Consider the following 21,049-nt stretch of genomic DNA (forward strand, 5'->3'; position numbering starts at 1 on the left):
CTGGTTTCTTTGGACTTAAAGAGGATCTGTCACTAGTTTATTAATGCCCTATCGCCTAACTAATATAATAAGTGCTATGATGCTGATAACTACAGTGTGTTTTTTTTTTTTGCTTTTTTTCAAAAACCTTTATTATTTGCAAAGTTATGTGCATTTTTCAAAATATGCTAATTTGGCTATACTTTCCAAATGGGACGTAACTCTTTCTTTTCACTCTGGGCGGTGTAATGTTTTCTGTATGATGCTGTCCAGTCAGCGTCATACAGTTCTCTTCTTCCCGGCCCAGCAAGATCATATAGTATACAGCTTCCATTCCCGACTGTGTTTTCAACTGGTGAAACCTCTGGTTGTTTCAAAGCTAGAACATATATCCTAGTGGCATATAAACGATTAGAATCACATCTTTCATAGGCCACCAGAACCATTGTTCTAGGTGGTTCACAGCCGGAGATATGGCTATTTGAAGTTATCCTCCTTCTCTCTAGCCTCAGTCTCTCACACTGTGTGAAATAGCTTCATGCTGATAGGACGGCATCAGAGGCTGTGAGGAGGCTCCACCTCAGCAGAATCACTGGTGTTGACACCCACTTGTCTAGTATAGACTCATTTGCATGTTTAGAAAAAAGCTCATAACTTTTAAAATAGTAAACTTTTTGGGACACAATTTTCATTATCATTATCAGTGTGACATCGCCTATTAGATTAGCTAAGAGATTGGGCGTTACTAAACTAGTGACAGATCCTCTTTAACATTTCTCTTGAATCTATATAAAGGACATTGCATTTGTTGCAAAAGTATCCTCACCTAATAAGTGACTCCTGTCTGAGAAAACTGAATATGCAGCTATTGCATGACTCCAATTAAGCCTCCAATTTTAAGAACCCTTTAAACCCATGGACCTATAAAGTTCATGCAAAGTCAAGCATGCTTATCTCTTAGCTAAAGCAAACACACGTTTTGCCAGTAGTTCTGCATACAGTATGTTTCCTTTTATTTCCATATCCACCTGTTTCCTATGTGCCATCTATAATACCCTCAAAATATCTAAGCGATAGAATGAGTATAGAGAATTTTGATACAAATAACCTAAATATAGATCTTCATTGTCTTATACAATGACAAAGGGTTTTGGTCTCAGAGAATGCACTTAACATGAAGCCAGAGATTTCTCCCAACCAATCATCTTTGCATATCATTGTTATATTAACATCAAACAACTGCATAAGAAATCCTTCATAAACTGGTTTATCCATCAACAATTGCAATATTACCTGTCAGACAATTTTTTTTTTAAAGTATTTTATAACATATATAACCTTGATTAAAGGTTGATCACTTTGGCAGATGATCAATTGTCAATAATTCAAAACATGAGTTCTAGTATTGACAAATGTTAGCAAAGTATCAATCAATAATGAACTCTTGATAGGCAGTGATCTCCACACCCTACACCCTAGTGACATATTCTAGACCACCCACTTGTGTTCTATTGAGGGGCATATGCCTCCATGTCTCCCCTTTAAACTCTTGCATATGTCTTCACGACAGTTTATGTTTTGGCACAAGATATTAAAATCAAGGCTTCAACCATTTTTTATGACATTGCCTGGACTTGTGGTCTAGGTAAGGGGATTGGCAGTGATTGCTGTGGGGCTCCTCTGGAAGAAGCTCAGAAATGTGATGGAGGGGCCATTGAAATAATATCTGCTGTGGCACAGCAAGCACACCCCACCTTCATTTAACAACGATCATCCTCTTCTGTGTCACTTAATTCACGGGAAGCTATCACAGGGGGTATCCCACCCTTTCTTCTGCGACGATAGTGGCCATTGGGCATCTGCCACCCTTGACGTAATGGAGCAGAGCCAATGGTGTTAGAACGACCTAGGCTGGTAGCCACAGCAACCTCAAAGGTAAGTGTGTCCTCAGTTGGGCAGTCTGAGCTTTGCATCTCCTCATGTAGGGCCAAATATGGCTCTGAGATATAGTGCTGAGGAGTTGACTGTGAGCTGTGACGCCCCTGAAGGGAGCAGGAAGACTCGCTCAGGCCTGGTTCACTAGGAAGAGGGGGTGTATTGTCATTGCCATTAAGAGGAGGTGAGCTGTGTTTCTGTCGGCGGATTAAAGAAGAAAAGGAAATAAGAGGTCTTGGGGTTGCAGGCACAGAAGGAAGCTGGCGTCGCCCACGTCTTGGGGTGCTGGTGTCAGAAGGAATGCAACTTTCATTCAATGAGTCAAGAATCTATTGGGAAAAAACATAAATATTTGTAACCTTAAACTTAAAGAAATTTGTTAGATCTTTAAAATAAAGATACTACAATGACAAATTAAGAATGAATTCATTTATCTCAAACTTTCTGTTCGTGAATTTCATTGTTTCTTCAAATTTTCCCTCTCCATTTCTACAATCATAACCAGGTTCTTCATAAAATCTCTGATTGCTTTAAAGAAACAGTGGATCAGTCATGGAGCATCACATTTTGCCTATTATTTTATTTGCTATATACTTAATATACAGTAGGTCTATGGTTTTTTGGGGGGTCTATCACTCCTATGTTCGATATTTAAAATTGGAGGGTAAGACAAATATATGACGTGCTATTTAGACGAGGGGTCAGACTGGTGGTGATATGATACCTGAGACATCAACTGATATTGTGAATAAGAGGAACCAGTTCCCTAGTAGAGAAGTAGATACACACACGTCAGCCACTCTCTATTAACATCAATGAGTTACTGAAACTTTCAAATAAGAGCAACTAAATTAAATTAATTTCTTCAAAGGGGTTTTCCCACGAGGGACATTTATGACATATCCACAGGATATGTCAGAAAGATGCGGGTCCCACCTCTGGGACCCGCACCTATCTCTAGAACGGGGCCCCTAAACCCTGTTCGACCTCTGTGCGTGTCGGTGTGATTTACGAACATGAAGGTGAAAACAGCGTAGCTCGCTGAGCTACGCTGTTTTCGTAAGCCCCATATAACTGAATGGTAGTTACGGAAACAGCGTAGCTTGCATGCTAAGCTGCTTCCATAAATGCTATTCCCTACTATGGTAGTTACGGAAACAGCGTAGCTCAATAAGTTACGCTGTTTTCGGAACTCCCGACCATAAAGTCAGGAAGTGGCTGGAAGTCAGCGATAGCAAACAAAGCTAGAACGGGGTTTAGGGGCCCCGTTCTAGAGATAGGTGCGAGTCCCTGAGGTGCATCTATCTGACATTTATGACATATCCTGTGGATATGTCATAAACATCCCTCGTGGGAAAACCCCTTTAACTCCCATTCCATTCAGTGGATTTTTGCAATGTGCAACCAACTCATAACTGTGGACAAGGAATGTGACTGTCTTAGGGTTTTTTTCTTACAGGCGGCAGATTTGTTGCAGAAATTTCTGTGACTAAAAAAAATGTCCCATAAATCTAAATGGGGCTTTCTTCTACAGCATGCACATACATTTCTGGAAGCCCCATTCAGATCAATGGAACAGTCACAAAAATTTCTGCTACGTTTGAATACATCCTTACACTTCTGATCATAAGGGGTCCCAGCTGCAGGACTCCCAGTTATAACTGATTTTATAACTGACTCAATAAAAAATCTTAATGATCACAGATTTGACGTGCTTGCTACACAGAGCGGTCTAGTTCTAGCTTACCTGCACACTGCTATGGATATGACCAGGTGAAAGCTGGTGATCTCTATGCTCACATGCAGTTTGTGGGTTCCTCTCCTCAGAATTGCAACGTGAGGGATCAGGCGATAAAAGGTGCTTCCTTTCCTTAGAACGACCCCTCTCTCTTCCTCCTGAACGGTGAGTGTCTGATCGATGCCCTGCAAAATACAAGGAGTGACATAGAAACCTTTTGTCTTGCCTTTGTCTGTCCCTTCATGTCCTTTAAAGCCTACGCTCTCAACCTGTGGTACGTGCACCCTAGCAGTTCACACCATGTCCTTTGGGGTACTCAGACTGACTTCATGCTGTGCTTTTAGTAGGTGCAGCATAGTTTATGATCATAACCTTGGGGGTACTTTGATGCAATTTATTTGAGTAATAGGATACTTGGATAAGAAACATTAAGAAAAACTGAACTAAAGTTTCTGAAATCATTTCTATATTATTTTCCTCTATGTCAACCTGGCCTTAATCTTTTTAATGTTCCGAAACTATTTCTTCCGCTTTTTGGGCTTAATATGTGACATGTTTGTTTCTTTGTGTTCAACCAGCAGTGTTACTTGCTTTGCTGTGTCTAACTGTAAGATATTCAGTGGCCGGAGGATTAATAAAATGTTGTTAAATTGTGTTTGCTGCTGCTATTTTGCAATGTTTGTTGTCGCCTGTATTCCTTTCTGGATTTTGCCTCTTCCATAATTAATTTATTCATTTATATCTGTATCTAAATAAAATATATTATTATATTATAAACTCCAAATATCAATAATGGACAGCTACAATTAAGCTAAAGATAAGGAGCGCTCCTTTTAACAGCCAGCTTGCTTAAAAACGTTCTGTCAGGTTTCTATGTTCCCGTATTTGAGGGTGGAATATAGGACAGAATGGGAGATCCTGAGCTTGGTGATATATAGTTTTAAAGGAGCATAGAAGATTTGACAGATTTGACAATAATTCTGAGCAATGATCACTATCAGAACAATAATCGTTTCCATCAGTCAAGAATATTATTAGACTTGTGCAGACTATTTTCAGTTGTTAGCTGTTATCTTTATAGTTTTAGCGCTTAACAACTATTTGCCAAGAATTTCCCATTTAGGGATAAACAAATGTTAACTAACCTGGAAAAATCATTCAATGTAAATCATTTTTTTATAGATTTTTGTAAAATAAGTCTAACTGGGTCTACGCATAATTTTCTATATCATTCTGACCAACCTGTATCTGTATTCAATCGCTGAGTGGATAGTCTTAAAGAGGCATGGTAGCTGCGACGCTGCTGCTTGTACCCACTATCTAGACCACTTCTATCTAAAGTAAAGTCTTCTAGCCAGGAGCTACGTGCGCGCTTATCTGCTGTTGTGGAGAAGGAACGCCGCATGGAGCTGACATCTGACAGAACCTGCAAGTCCAAAGGAAACCAAAAAGGAAGAAAATATCTGCACACAAAACTTCTCACCTATAAATAAAAATGTGTATATATATATATATATATACATATATATATATATATATATATATACACACACACACACACACACGCAAGTCTTGACTTTAAACACTTTATCTTTTCTTTTTATAGTGACAATAGTGTTGGGGACTTTTGTTGCATAATGTCAGAGGTTCTAAAACTATTGCATGGAACTAAAATGTTTCCAAAATTATTGGGAACAGCAAATTAAAGTTTCATCTAAATATGTTATAGTCTATCTCCATTCAATAACTGAAAACTCCAAAGTTACAGTTTCCCGTTCCCATCCCAACTTTGGCTGGAGATTCGACCTCCCATCCAGCTCTCCTCCATATCTTCCTGGCTAGGCATCCAACATTAGAGGATGGTCTAGTCCGGGGAAGAGCTACAACCTATATGAGCAGTAACAACAGCTCCTGAAGACCTTCTTTGCTCATAACATTTTTACACAGGTCAGATTGAGGTGTTGAAGTATTTTGTTATACATGTTACAGGGCTGCAGAAAGGGTTTTAAGAGAAAACAACTCAAGAAGTTCTGTTCACTAACAATGAGAAAAAATGAAAGGAACAGGTAGAGTAATAGGTGCAATATTTTGGTAAACATTAATGAATTTTAATTAACTTTAATCAACATAAACATTAATTGCAAAGTGTAATTAACGTTGCTTGCTTTTTTTTAATGTGTTTTAGTAGTATATTGTACAAGACATGTTCTTGTATGACCTCATGCACATGGCGAAGCATGCGCATAGAGCCCTGTGTGTTTGTATTATGGCGCCATAAGCACTCTGTGAATCATTAAAGATCCTTCATGGGGAGGTGTTGCTTTTCGGAGTGAATATCGCTATAATACAACATGCGATGGGACGTTCCAGGGTTCCATATAAATCCATGAGAAAAACCTTTGTGTGCCTCCACATGAATACAGAGGTATATGGAGGTACAGTATAGGCCCATACATTTTTCTATAGGGTGCAGTATTATGGACCTATACAGTACGGATCCATACAGTCATGTGAAAGAGGTCTACGAGGACAAATAAAGGGGGTATTGTCTGGCAATTTTTAAAATATAAACTAAAATAAATTATGATATTGTTTTCATAAATACCCATTACATTAAAGGGGAACTATTAAAATATTTCCCATTACAATTTCAATTTTATACTATTTCAAAACATTTATGAAAAACCTTTTTGCTTTTTATCTTCAAGCCAAATAGTTTTAATGGTTTTTAATAGAAAGTCAAATACTTTTTGGTGATAATAGTTCCCCAGTAATTAGAAAAGTGTAAAACAAATGTAATGGCCATGTGACCAAAAAAACACACTATCCCTAAAAAAATGGGGAAAACAAACTCAGAGAAACAAACAAAAGTACAAACCAACAGAAACAAGCAAAGCAAACCCCTTAAAAACAAACAAAATGATAGTTGATTAATTTAACAAAAGAGCAGATAGACAAACAGAAAAAGCAACAGACCATGTGGCTTAGAGGTCGACCTGCGCTAGTGTATGGTGGAAAGATGTTTGCAGTAGATTGTTTGTTTGCTGTCCAATCATAAGGTAGATATTGAGACTCTTGAATGTGTAACTTGCTAATTATACAGAAACAGTTGTGGTTGGGAATAAATGGATTGTGTTGTGTTGCTGTATTTACCTGGGGGTTCTCTGCCAGACGTGGCATGGAAGAAGCTCTCACAGACGCTGAACGTTCCAGCATCTCCACTGGGGTGTAGCTGCCTCGGTTAGGGAGCTGCTCCCTGCTAAACTTTCTAACCTCTGGCTCCTGGAAATAAAGATATAGCCAGCTCGTGGGACCAGCTTTCCATTTCACATATTGTTTCGTCACCCGGTAGCACAATGATTTTCCTCCTGGTAGACAGCCACCCACTCCAGGGTCAGTGCCAGATATTCTATTATATAAGTCACTAGCTAATATAGCTTGCGGCACATTGTTTCTGTATGCACCAAGAGCATTTAAGAAGCAGGAACAATTTATAAATATGTTTTAATTCTAATTGTCCACTGCAGTGAGCTGGAGAAAGCTCAGAACTATTGTCCACTTTCTTGGTTTAATAGGTAATGGAGTTCTATGTAAATCCATCAATAAATCAAATTACTAATTTTGAAGTGGCATTCTGATCTGTTATTATACAGGGATAATTTCATTGAATATATTAATAATTGTTAAAATATATAATTTTACTAGTTTCTCTCTTGTATATCATATGTATACATGTGTATGGTAAATCAATGTTTCCCCAGTAATGTAGGCAAATATGGATGAATCATTGGATGAACTTCTCAGTTCTGAATTTGCAAATGGTCTGTTATAAAGAGTGCGTCCACCTTTGGGCACAATTTCAAAATGTATATATAGGATTAATCTATATAGAGAGTTGAGTAACTTTGTAAATACATTACATTGCTTATCTTGTACTGATCCTGAGTTACTGCTTGGATTGTACTGTAGTTCAGAACTGCATTCAGATTCCTGCAGACTTGAGACCTGAAATGTATAGCATTCCTTGTTGGTTCAATGTATATTTAGAGCTTGCTCTAATGATTTGTATTCTGTAAAATGTCATCTTTGCACCAGACACTGTACAGTAATCTGATTCAAGGGAAGCTAACTGTCCAACTGCCTTTAGGAGCTCAGATAAGTTTAGAGGTGTGTCTGACTACAAGCTTGTTGTCTGTTTCCAATGACAACCAAACAGCCCCATAAAATAAAGTAAGATTTGGTGTAATTAAAAAACAACACATTCTAATATAAGAACCTCTGGCCAACCAGGATACACAATGAAGGCGGTATCATAGTTTTGGGCTGTTTAGCTGCTATGGGACCAGGATAGCTTGACATTATTGGTGGAGAACGCCTCTAAGCTTTGTGTTGGACTGATCAACAGTAACCATTAGGCTAGTGCTACACTGCGACTTTATGCAGCACAACTTTAATATTTTAACTCTTGAACTACAGCTGCAGTCTAGAGGATTCATGCAACTCAATTCACTCTTTTAGACTATAGCTTTTGCTCGAGAGTTAAAGTGGGAAAGTCATGCTACAAAAAGTCGCAGTGTAGCCCTAGCCCTAATGTTTGGTTGAAGACATAGCTGTTCAAGAGGGATCCTGGACAATTAGTTGATCACAGGGTATCCTGCTGCTGGAATTCCCAGAAATCCACTGTAGTCTTTGAAGACAGGTGTTCATTTTCCCTGCAGCACCACAACAGGGGAAATATAACATTACACTTGATGGGGGGAAATTATTAAGACTAGCGTTTCAAAACTGTGCTTATTTTTAAATTAGGTGCATCTCTGGCCGTCCGCATCCCAGAGAGTCAAATCTAGGGCAGCTTTGAGCCTTTTGTGCCATTTCTACGTAGAACTAGTAATACACTCCCCCTATGTTTTCTACTCCGGCTAATGGGTGGAGGTCCTGAATTAGTGACCCCATTAATAAACTTAAAATTAATTTAATGGATACTGTCACATAGTTACATAAGTTGACATAGGTCTATCAAGTTCAACCTTTATCTAAAAATTATACGTCATTACTTGCTAGATTGATTATAAGTTTTCAATGCCATTGGTCATTAGTTAAGCAATTAGCCCTTTTTTAAATGCTGGCGTAGGATCTGCCATTATTACTTCTTGTGGTAGGGCATTCTATATTTTGACTACTCTAACTGTAAAGAACCCTTTCCTATATTGATGTCTGAAGTCCCTTTCTTCCACACGCAACGAATGTCCCCTGGTCTTTTGTACAGTTCTTGAAATGAATAAATCATGTGCTAGCTTTTTGTATTGACCACACACATATTTATACATGTTAATAAGATCAAGAAAGGTATTTTTTCTAGCTCCTCATTATAAGAGAGATCGCTAATTCCGTTTAATAATCTAGTCGCTTGCGTTTTAACCCTTTCTAGCTCTCCTATATCCCTTTTACAATGTTAAAGCCAAAATAGAATCTTATATTCAAAATGTGTTCTTACAAAGAATTTATAGAGGGTTAATATTACATTTGAATCCCAGGTTTGTATCTCTATTTTTTATACACCCTAAAATCCTATTTGCTTTTGCAGCTGCATCTTGACGTTGAGTACTGCTGCTTGGCTTATTTGTAACCAGAATACCCAGGTCCTTCTCTTGTTCTGTTATCCCCAGTTTTATGCTATTTAATTTATATCCACTAGTAATATTACTACTGCAAAGTCTTACAAATATTAACGAGTTAAAAGTTGAATTTCACTTATACACACATCAGATATAACATTAAAACCACCTGGCAAATATTGTGTAGGTCACCCTCGTGCGGCCAAAACAGCAATGACCTGTCGAGGCATGGCTTTCACAAAATTTATGAAGGAGTCCTGTGGTACTTGACACCAAGACATTAGCAGCAGATCCTTTAAGTCTTGTAAGTTGCTTGATTGGATTGAGATTTGGGGAATTTGGAGGCCAAATTAACACTTTGAACTCATGTTCCTCAAACCATTCCTGAACACGTGGAGTGTGGCAGGGCGCATTATATGGTTAAAAGAGGCCACTGCCATTAGGGAATACCGTGGCCATTAAGGGGAGTATGCGGTCTGCAACAATGTTTAGGTAGGTGGTACGTGTTAAAGTAACATCCGAATGAATAACAGGACTCTGCCAGATTGCGATTCACCATACTGTATCCTGGTACCACCTCTTTCCCAAGTAAGCAAAGCACACATACCTGGTCATCTAGATGATGTAAAAGAAAACGTGATTTATCAGACCAGGCCACATTCTTCCATTGCTCATGGTCCAGTTCTGATGTTTACATGCCCATTGTAGCTACTTTTGGTAGCGGACAGGGGTGCATCTTCCGATCATAGTCAGCATTAACTTTTTTGGCAATTTGTACTACAGTAGCTTTTCTGTGGGATCGGATCAGACGTGATAGCCTTCGCTCCCCCCGCACATCATTGAGACTTGGGCGCCCATGACCCTGTGGCTGGTTCTCCAGTTGTCCTTGCATGAAAAACTATTGGTAGGTACTAACCACTTAATACCATTAACACCCCACAAGACCTGCCAGTTTGTAAATGCTCTGACCCAGTCGTTTAGCCATCACAACTTGACCCTTGTTAAAGTCGCTCAGATCCTTACACTTGCCCATTTTTCCTGCTATCAACACATCAACTTCAAGAACTGACTGTTCACTTGCTGCCTTATATATCCCATCCCATGACAGATGCTCTGGTAACAAGATCATCAAAGTTATTCACTTCACGTGTCAGCGATTTTAATGTTATGACTGATTGGTGTATATAGTGGATTCTTCTAGCCAGCAGCCTTGGTTATGTTCAATATTAAGGAATGCAATGGAAAGTGCCAAGCGGTCATTGTGACCTGTAGGTAGAACAGTTCTGTGTTTGCAATGAGGCACTCAACAAAATGCTCGAGACTTGGACACATACAGTGCAATGACACTGCAACAGGGACAGACTTTAGCGCTTCTACCCTAAGGTGTGGACAAAGCTGTACACTGCAGTGACCAGGCAGAATCAATGAGCTGACAACATGTTTCACATTGAGAGACTTAGAATACTTCCATTCTTGTTGCAGACAGGATGACTTCCATGTACCAAGTGATAACAAACTAGTGACAAAACATCTGGCACTAAACACAACATACTGCCGATTGCTGAATGAGTACATATCATGATATTTCAACATGGCAAGTTTGGCATAATATCATAAAACATTAAAGATGTCATTCATGCAAAATACAAAACAAGACATCTCACATATAAACAATATACCCGAAATCTGTAATTGCTGTCAATTATAACGTTAAAGTATTGCTTTACATTTAATAAAAAGAGCTAAATTGATATAGCTTTATTGGTAGTGATTTTATAATATATACTCTTTCAAATTTAAAGGATATGTCCACTTTTGCAAACATTTCTATTGCCCCTAATGCATCTAAAATATATAAAAATTAAGAACATGCACAAATACTTTTGATTACAAATCTTTTACCATTTTGAGTTAACTGTTCCTATGCAACTCTATGCGTCTCTATGGTTACAGACTACAAACAAACCATTTGTAGTCTATTCCTGCAGTCATACTCATCTGCCGCTTATATTGTGCTAATACACATTATAAAGGTTAGTAGGAAGTACTGGACAGATGGAAGGGAGTACAGGATCACAATACACAGAATTTATTTGTAGTCTGTAAAATTGAGACACATAGGTATGCATAGGCCAATAAACTGTTGACTCAAAATTGTTTTACTTTTTATGAAAGATATCAGCCTAGATGAGGGAGGCTTCAGCTTACACCTTGTAATTTTGTAAACCTTACAGTGAATGTCCACCTTTTTACACCATTTTATTTAGTCCAACATTCTGATTGATTTTATAATACAGTATATCTATGAAAAGGTCAGAGATCTCTTTATTTCTGATATAAAGCTCCAAATTACCTGTACAAAGCTATAAAGTAAAAGGAAACAATTGTGGCTGTCTGCAACTGCCACTATGGGGGAGTGATGAGCTCACTGCATACTGATTTACTATTATGTTCAATGTATTATTTGTATGCAGAATGTTCCTCCTAGTGGTGGCTGCAGGAAAATTTCAGTTTATGTCAATGCAGGGGAGCTCTGTATCAGAAAAATGGAACTCAAACTGCTATAAAGATACATTACGAAATGATTCCGCACAGACCATTTCACCTATTTAAATGAGAAGAATTAGTATTTAAAGAAGGACATTCACTTTAGGTACACATAGGCAAAACACCTAATTTGCCGTGTGAGCACAAAGTTTAATAAATATACCCAATCTTTACAAGCCCAGACATTCCTGAAATGTGTCAGATTGTTACAGAATGTCAGATTAATGCACAGAATGACAATGTTAAGTTAATGGGCTATTTTAGCTCCTCTAAAAGCTATGTTTACCAGAGACAGCTGCTCTTCAAAGTCTTCATCATCCCTGTCCAGACACGGTGGTTGAAATATTTCTTCAGGGGACAATGGACTGAGTGACGGGAAGCCACCCCTGAAAAGACAGGCCAGATAAAAAAAAAACAGTCTTGATATCTATGTCTATTATTACTATATAATATTCTACACAACTAACTCACAGGCCTGACAAAGTGTCCTGCTGGAGGTATGGTAAGGCTTTGGCATTGGATAATATCTCCTCAGGTAAAGACGACGCTTCCATTCTCTGAAACATTGGAGCATTTTTCTGTTTAAAAAGGTAAATATCCAGATTATTCAAAGATAATGTAATCCATCGAGACCTGATATATAGGGTAATAAAGATAACAATGAAGATTTATTCATGTCCTGAAAATATTCTTCTTTTGAAAAGATAATGAAGATTCTTAATAAGGATGCACCAAATCCATAATTAAGTACCAACTCTTCCTGCAAAAATTAATTGAATCCAAACTGATTTGCATATTATCAGTAGACAACCGTTTCTTGTGATAAAAGTTAAATGTCTATTTGTCTCTATGTCTTAGGCTTCGTTCACATCTGCGCTAGGGTCCCGTTCCGACGTTCCGTCTGAGCTTTCCGCCGGAAGGGAAAACTGACTGACACAAACGGAAACCAAAGGTTTCCGTTTCCATCAACATTGATTTCAATGGTGACGGATCCGGTGCCAATGGCTTCCGTTTGTCTGAGTTGTGCAAGGGTTCCATCGTTTTGACGGAATCAATAGCGTAGTCGACTACGCTATTGATTCCGTCAAAACGACAGACCCCTTCCACAACTGAGACAAATGGAAACCATTGGCACCGCATCCGTCTCCATTGAAATCAATGGTGATGGAAAGGCAAACCTTTGGGTTATGTTTGTGTCAGTCAGGGTCCTGTTCAGACAGAAATATCTGACGGAAAGTCGGAACGGGACCCTAGCGCAGATGTGAATGAAGCCTTAACTGGCATAGTTTGGGTCATACCAGATTGCATGCCAATTGCCCATTTACCCCTTCAATACCCATATGAATCCTGAATTTCATAGATCCCTAGTACAGCTTTTGGGACCAAACGTTAAGAAGAAGTATTGTATTTTAATGAATGAAGAGAAATCATGAATCGTTTGATTCCGGAAATGTGTCTGACTTCCTAAATGGTATCTGTAGGATTTTCCACCTTGAGGCAAAATTGGACAATATTACAGTATCGGAGGGGGAGGCTATTTTGTCTTGCTCTAAACCCAATTGGTAATTCATAGATGCTGAACTTGATAAATATGTTTGCTCAATTTATACATCTATGTAGCTATGTAATTGCACAACTTCCTACTGATGCCACTGATACCTAATGCCACTATTTAATAACTTGCTAAGAAGGAGGATGCCACTTTGTAATTTTTTTTATCATATAAAGAATTTCTATGGCTTCTTATCTGACTATACTTGGATTCTAAAAGGTGCAATAGTCACTGCATCAAGTACATTAATTTTCACTAAGTACAAATATAACTACTCAGCTTTCGGCACACATTTTTTCTGCTCTCATGCAGAATACATTCAATTTATCCTGAGGCCTTGCCCAGGTTGTGATCATTTCTCACCTGGTCCTCCAGCTGTTGTCTCTGTTTCTTTGCTTTACTCTGCTTGTAATAGTCCATGATCATCATAGCAGCATAAATCTTGCCCACAGTCAGGTCAGTGGCTGGAGGAAAATAATTTGAAATTTGTCATTGACAGATGCAAATTCATAATAATGCTGCCTGTAATAGGATTCCCTGTGTAGTAGATTGTGTTTTACAAGATGTAGCTAGGCCTCGTCAGGTCATAAAACCTCTCACACATAATGTTTATAATAAATGCATTGTAATTAAAGGAACACTATATCTATTATCTATTTATTGTACAATACAATCTAGTGTTGTCTGTAAGCTTCCATTTCAGGATAGGGAGCCTATGTCTGAACCCAACGATTACTACTTTGTTTTGCATATTTTTAGGTCTGAGAACCTCAAATACTTTTACAATGTTTACTTTTTCTTTAGCTCTTGGAAGGTACTGAATCTCTTTGTGGAGATCCAACTGGTAGGGAGTCTTAAGACCAATGCTCCCTGGGTGAAACGTATGCAACCTAGCTCTCCTCAAGAAGGAAGAAAATTGTCTTTTTAGTGCTACCGATAGGTGATTTCCCAGTAAGTCAATGTCCGACAGTTGATAGATCTTTGAAACATGTAAATATCCAAACCAGACTTACCCCTGAGGAAGCCACTTTGTGGCGATACGCGTGGGGCTTTCTATCCCTTTTTTCCCCCATATAGCTTGAGACACAGGACATGCTGATCTGATGCCTAATTGATGCAACATTTTCACACACTTTTTTCAAGATTATATGCATTGCATGCCTGCTCTGGGGGCTTAGGTGAGTGTAAGGAGGTAGCTATTTGCTAGCCACTTATCATGGTGGTATTCCCCCTTCAGTGATCTATACATGGCATTCTTTATGCTATTTTGAAATGTTAAATACTTTTGTGTCAAAAAAGACAAATGTATAATAGGTATGATACCTTTATTGGCTAACCATAAAAGTTCTATATGCAAGCTTTCAGAGCACAGAGGCCCCTTCTTCAGGCAGTTTACAAATGAATGACTTAGAAAAAAGCACAACATTTAGATGTTACACAAAGACAATTAGTACATGAAGTGATACATCATCAAGATAAGCAGGGGCAATGGACTTGTGTAACATCTAAATGTTGTGCTTTTTTCTAAGTCATTCATTTGTAAACTGCCTGAAGAAGGGGCCTCTGTGCTCTGAAAGCTGCATATAGAACTTTTATGGTTAGCCAATAAAGGTATCATACCTATTATACTTTTGTCTTTTTTGACACAAAAGTATTTAACATTTCATATTGTCTCTGGCTAACACGGTACAACACTATTTTTTACTGTACTTTATGCTATTTTAAATGTTTTTAACTTTTATGTAGTGCTTTTGTATTCAATAAACAGAGATTCTTTCGTATACTCATATGGCTATTTCTTGATAGTTACATCCTTTGCCTTATACATACCCATTTGTTTTGTTTTATTCATAGCCAAACCAGAGACAACCATCCGTAGATAGCATTTTTTCAGATTTGTTGCTCCTCATCAGTATAGAGTAGGGTTCTGGTTTGCTAAATGAGATACCTTTAAGAAATCTTTGATCTTCGTGGATGGCACTATTGTAACAAGTCAGTTTGTGAAATTTCTTCCTAGATATTCCATGATCAACTGTGAGTGGTATTATTTCAAAGTGGAAACTTTTAGGAACCACAGCAACTCAAGCTCAAGTAAAAATATTCCACAGCTCAATTTTTTGCGTTGCAGTATATATTTCCTATAGGCTTACATTGTAAAGTTTTCTGCAGGCCATCACCCGAGTGCGTGACTGGCAACTGTGAAAGGTAGCAGCCGACTGTTGCCAAGTGTGGTGCTAGTAACAAGGAACCCAGCATAACCAGTGCTTAGCCCTTACGTTTAGGGAGTTTGTGAGGTTGCAGTTGGTCACCACTGTGTCCCACAGAGGTATGGGCAGGTATATAGTCGCCAGACCATACGCAACTTCTTGATGCTGGGGATCCAAGATGGAGCGGCGCTCAGGTGTTTCCGTCAGCCCATAGAGTTTAAATGGAGTAGCACTGTGCATGCATGGCCAGCGCGCCGTTCAAACCCCTCCTAGCCGCTGTCTTGCAGCTGGGAGGTACGGGGGCCTCTGTTCTGGCGATCAGTGGGGGTCCCAGTGGTCGGGCCCCACCGATCTAGTATTTTTCACCTACCCAGTGTACTGGTGAAAAATGCTGGAGGCTTGAATACCCCTTTAAGGTAATGCAGGAATAACTTGAGTAGGGCCTTGGTGGTCACTTTAGTAGTCAAAATATGGCCAAGAATTTATGGAAAAATGTATCTAAATAAGTTTCTCAATAGTGAATTATTATCCACACTGTGACACCACATAATCTTGAAAATTATGTACAAGGATAGCAGTATTAAAAAAACAAATGATGCAGTTTAATCTGAGGAGCAAAAACAAACCAGCTGAAGTGGTCAACACCTTCACAATCTCACACTCTTGTGCTCAACCACCTACAAATATTTTTTCTTTTAACGACAACTATAATTAAACTCTATTTTATCTCTTTTTTGCTGAGAAGTAGTCACATATGTCTGTAAGGAGCCATTTTGCAGGCTGGTGATAGGCTGACTATAGTGTTCTTCATTGGGATGATGGACAGAATTACCAGAAAAAAATTTGCCCCAAGACCACTACTTTATCTCTCATGTCTCCAGAAACATTTACCTACAGATTGTAAGGGTATGTTCACACGCTTAACAAAAAAGTCTGAAAATACAGAGCTGATTTCAGAGAAAACAGCCTCTGATTTTCAGGCGTTTTTGAAGCTGAAAATGAAATTTGGAGCTTCTTTTGAGGCTTCTTTTCAAGCATTTAAGGCGTTTAATGAGGCGTTTTTCATAGTGTTCAATGGAAAATCAGCTTCAAAAAACGCCTCAAGAAGTGACATGCTACTTATTTTTACGGAGCGTCTTTTTACGCTCTGTTTCGTAAAAAGACGCCCTGTATGAACTAAATGCTCTTTTTCCCATTGATTTTTCAATGGGCCTAAAATTGTAGGCGTTCAGCTTCCGTTTTTTCAGCCATATTTTCAAGGCGTAAACGCCCCGAAATACGTCCGAAAGCACTGTGTGTCAACATACCCTAACTGTGAATGATTATGACAGATTTTTTTTAATGAGCTTTATTTTTATATAATTTGTAGCTTAGGGCAAGTGTTACCTTAAAATTTAAAGTATAAAATAATAAAAGTAAATTGGGACATCAGTACTATCAGCTTCTCGGGTTGTTTCATTAAAAGCTCAGTGTCTTCTGTTCACAAATTGGTACTTTATTTCCTATTCAAACCTGGGTTCTACATAAATGAGATTACTTTACGAATTGTTATTTCAAAGAATTATTGTAAAAGCGACATTCTGGCACGAATAGCAAACTTATCAGGTTCTATGCTTCTTAAGTGATTTTTTCACATATCTTGCTGTCAGTCCGATACAGTAGGCAAACAAGTGAAGGTGCAGAGAGCCTCAACTAATTTCACACTGAATTAAAATATGATGTGCTTCAAATCACAGTGCATAGAATTAGACGTAGCTGGTGAAGCTGATAAAGCTTACAATTCCATTTTCACCGCCACTGTAAGGTCAAATACATTTTCATCTTCTTTATGGCTAGGATGAGTAGGAGCACTTTTACACCTTCTCTTAAAGGGGGTCTCCAGATGATTGTAAATGCCCTTTTACATAATACCAAATCACTTCTTAGTGTATGTTGTGCATTGATTCTGGATCAACGGGCCGGTAGAAGAGGTTGTTTGGTACTCCATTGGGTATATCCATAGTTGCATTTTTACTTTCATGGATTAGTGGGGAAGCAGGGGGACGGCCAATGATGCAAACATGCTAATTAATACAATAGGGGGGGATTATTAATAGAGGTGTTTCATACGAAAGTCTTAATCTAAAAAAAAGTTGGCTTAAGAAGCGCCTAATTGATTCGGAGGCGAACGTATCTTAATAAATTATGCACATGTCTGGATGTCCGTGTGGCAGAACATCAAACCCTCCTAGCTGGAGTAGATTTGTGCTATAATTAATGCCAGTTTTCTGGTGTAAATGATAGTAAATGCATTAAAATTTCATGTTAGCATGACTGTCACACGCATTATCACATAAATACTTCATTAAATACTTAATTGAAACCCTCACATCTTGGCATGGGCACAAGTAGGTCCAACATCTTTTGGGATAGATTTGGCCAAATCGCTACTATTTCATTCTGCAACTCTGAGTCAAGTTGTTGTCTGTCAGCTCCACCTGCAAGAAAAGGAAATAAAACAACACTCAATGAATGCCTACATTAACATCAGATTTCAACTTTGTGAAATCTCTTTTCTCAACTCAATGCCAATTTGCCTTGAACTTCATACTGGATTAGGCCCTGTTCACATCTCGTTTTTTTCCTTCTGTCGGAGGTATACGTTGGGAAGAGTCCCGACATATACCTCTGACGGAAGGCACAGACGTATCCCACTGTATAGGCATACAGTGGGATATGTCGCTCAAACTCCTGGGCACATCACTACTTCAATTGTAGAGGTCGGGAAAGCTCCTGACGTCACAGTACATATATTGACAGTGTTGTCAGGAGCTTGCAACAATGGAGTCTCTGGTCGAGGACTCCTATATTGGGAAAACCCTTGACGTCACTGTCCATGTATCACAGTGACATTAGGGGCTTTGTAAAGGGAAAATCCCTGACCAAGGAGTCGGCGATGCTCTGGCTGGAGATTCCGCTCCCAGAGGGAGCCCATGACGTCACTGTCCATATATAGACAATGACGTCATGGGCTTCCCCAGTCACAGAGTCCCCATTCAGAGCCCTACTGATGCTCTGGCCGGAGACTCCCTAGTTAAAAGTCCCTGACATCACTGTCCAAATATAGACAGTGATGTCAGAGGCTTCCCCAGGGCTTGAATCCCTGGGCTAAGCGCTACCTGATGCTCTTCCCAGGATTCCAGCCCTGGGAAAGCTCCCCAAAGTATATATTTAACGTATACCTGTAACAGATAACATATAATGGCATCCATCATACATAGGCTCCCATGTAAACAAAATGTATACTGCACGGTAAAGTATACTACGTTATTCCATCCTCCAAAAAAAAGGTATACCGACGTATACCAGTCCGAAAGAGACCAAGAGGGCACTCTTTTGGACTCCGTCGGGCTAATGCAGCCCTATGAACTCGTTAGCGTGTACATAGGGAGCTTTTCCAACAATTTTCCAATCACAGTCTTGATTAAAAATATTATTTTGTGGAAACAGTGCGAATGTATGTATGTCTACATGATTACAGACTACGAACAAACCCTGTATGTAATCTGATCCTATAGTCATACCCTCTTGGAGCTGCCATGCGCTTCGTGCTTAGTTATTTTTGGTAGGCTACCCAGACGTAGGGGAGAGATGGCAGGGACCATGACTGCAAGATCAGACAACGCAGTGGATTGTTTCTGCCATACAGTAAATTTTATATTGTACATTTTTCTAACTTCTTACCTTTGGCTATTTTTATATCCAGTGCTGTCCGTATTAGAGCCATGAGAGTGGACGTGAAATGTACTGTCATATCTTCTGTTACTGGCATATTCATCAGGACCAATCTCTGTACAAAAACACCGGGCGCCCAAGATATGGGATATCGACAAGGGGACCCAAAGCAGACAAGCACACATAGGCACATAATCACTACACCATACACAAAACAAGGATGAAGACATCACTCTCAAAAGTTCCCTCCATATCCCCAGCTCCACCCTACCCCTATATTACTAAGAGAGGTTTAATAACAAGGAGCATGCATGGCCTACCCTGACTATAAGTCATACCCAACTACTTGAAGGCAAAGGGTGTAGGTATTGCTGGACAGCACACAAACAAGGCAAAGGTTTAACTGTCCAGAACCAGCAAGTTAAAGAATTATTTTCCTTGCAACGCAATTATGGGCTTGCAGACACAATGTCTACAGATTAAACAAGAGTCTCACAGGACAAGTGCATATAGAGGTGGGAAAACACTCAACCACCCATATGAAAAATTAGAGATAAGGACTCTAACAATATATGATAAACCGGAGAGACAGAGTCCATATATATCAATGTATGAAACAACTAAATATCTTTATTAAGAAACAAGAATAAAATACATAAAATAACATAGACAGAGAATCCAAAAATAGTCCTTAAATGGATCACAAAAATGTACATTGAGTCACTGTATATATTAGAAAACACAGATAGTATGCATAGTTACTATGACTCAATGTAACTCCAACATGGGGTGCATTGACATAGTATGATTTATATGAAAAACAGGCAAAGTGCCTAACTCTGAAATGGTCTATAGTGACTGAAAAAGTAGGTACTTATTGCCTAAAAAATGGCAAAAAAGGTAAGTAAATCTAGAGTGTGCACTTACCCATGTATGGGAGGTGGAGTGTGACCCAGCGGTATAGGATAGCGCCCCTATACCGCTGGGTCACACTCCACCTCCCATACATGGGTAAGTGCACACTCTAGATTTACTTACCTTTTTTGCCATTTTTTAGGCAATAAGTACCTACTTTTTCAGTCACTATAGACCATTTCAGAGTTAGGCACTTTGCCTGTTTTTCATATAAATCATACTATGTCAATGCACCCCATGTTGGAGTTACATTGAGTCATAGTAACTATGCATACTATCTGTGTTTTCTAATATATACAGTGACTCAATGTACATTTTTGTGATCCATTTAAGGACTATTTTTGGATTCTCTGTCTATGTTATTTTATGTATTTTATTCTTGTTTCTTAATAAAGATATTTAGTTGTTTCATACATTGATATATATGGACTCTGTCTCTCCGGTTTATCACAATGTCTACAGAGTAGAATTATAAAACATTATAATAGATATTTAAGATACAACTGTCATAATATTAAATATAAAAGTAATTGCAATGCTTATACTATGCTATTAACTGTTTATGTTATAGAATATTAAAGGGGATTGGACTGCCCAAAAAAGAGGGGGTTTCATTAAAAAAATGGACATTATCTTGGCTTGGGACACATGTGGGTCTCGGTGGACTTTAGCTGTCCTCTAGCTTTTAAATTTAGAATATTGGTTTGCATTGTTTTAGAGCATTTGTCACCAATCTGTGGCTCTCCAACCAATGCAGGACAACTGCCAGCTTCCTGGTTTTGCAGCAAATGGAGAGCCACACGTTGGAGACCACCGGTTTAGAGCAACTACATTAATTAAAAAAGTC

The 21,049-nt window shown here is 38.7% G+C and overlaps 1 protein-coding gene across 1 annotated transcript in view; it reads right to left on the reverse strand.

Moving 5' to 3' along the window:
* Positions 1–1,450: 1,450 nt before the first annotated feature.
* CACNA1E (calcium voltage-gated channel subunit alpha1 E) overlaps positions 1,451–21,049 on the reverse strand; it is a 468,864-nt gene continuing 449,265 nt past the window's right edge. The window contains exons 41-49 of the mRNA XM_075833132.1: positions 19,297–19,402; positions 17,943–18,050; positions 13,730–13,830; positions 12,286–12,392; positions 12,101–12,200; positions 6,806–6,934; positions 4,895–5,078; positions 3,662–3,837; positions 1,451–2,243 (exon numbers count right to left, since the gene is read on the reverse strand). Coding sequence (XP_075689247.1) covers positions 1,740–2,243; positions 3,662–3,837; positions 4,895–5,078; positions 6,806–6,934; positions 12,101–12,200; positions 12,286–12,392; positions 13,730–13,830; positions 17,943–18,050; positions 19,297–19,402 — 1,515 coding nt within the window. The 3' untranslated portion in view covers positions 1,451–1,739. The remainder of the gene's footprint in view (positions 2,244–3,661; positions 3,838–4,894; positions 5,079–6,805; positions 6,935–12,100; positions 12,201–12,285; positions 12,393–13,729; positions 13,831–17,942; positions 18,051–19,296; positions 19,403–21,049) is intronic.

Source organism: Rhinoderma darwinii, chromosome 7, assembly GCF_050947455.1.
Source record: "Rhinoderma darwinii isolate aRhiDar2 chromosome 7, aRhiDar2.hap1, whole genome shotgun sequence".
Lineage (NCBI taxonomy): Eukaryota > Metazoa > Chordata > Amphibia > Anura > Rhinodermatidae > Rhinoderma > Rhinoderma darwinii.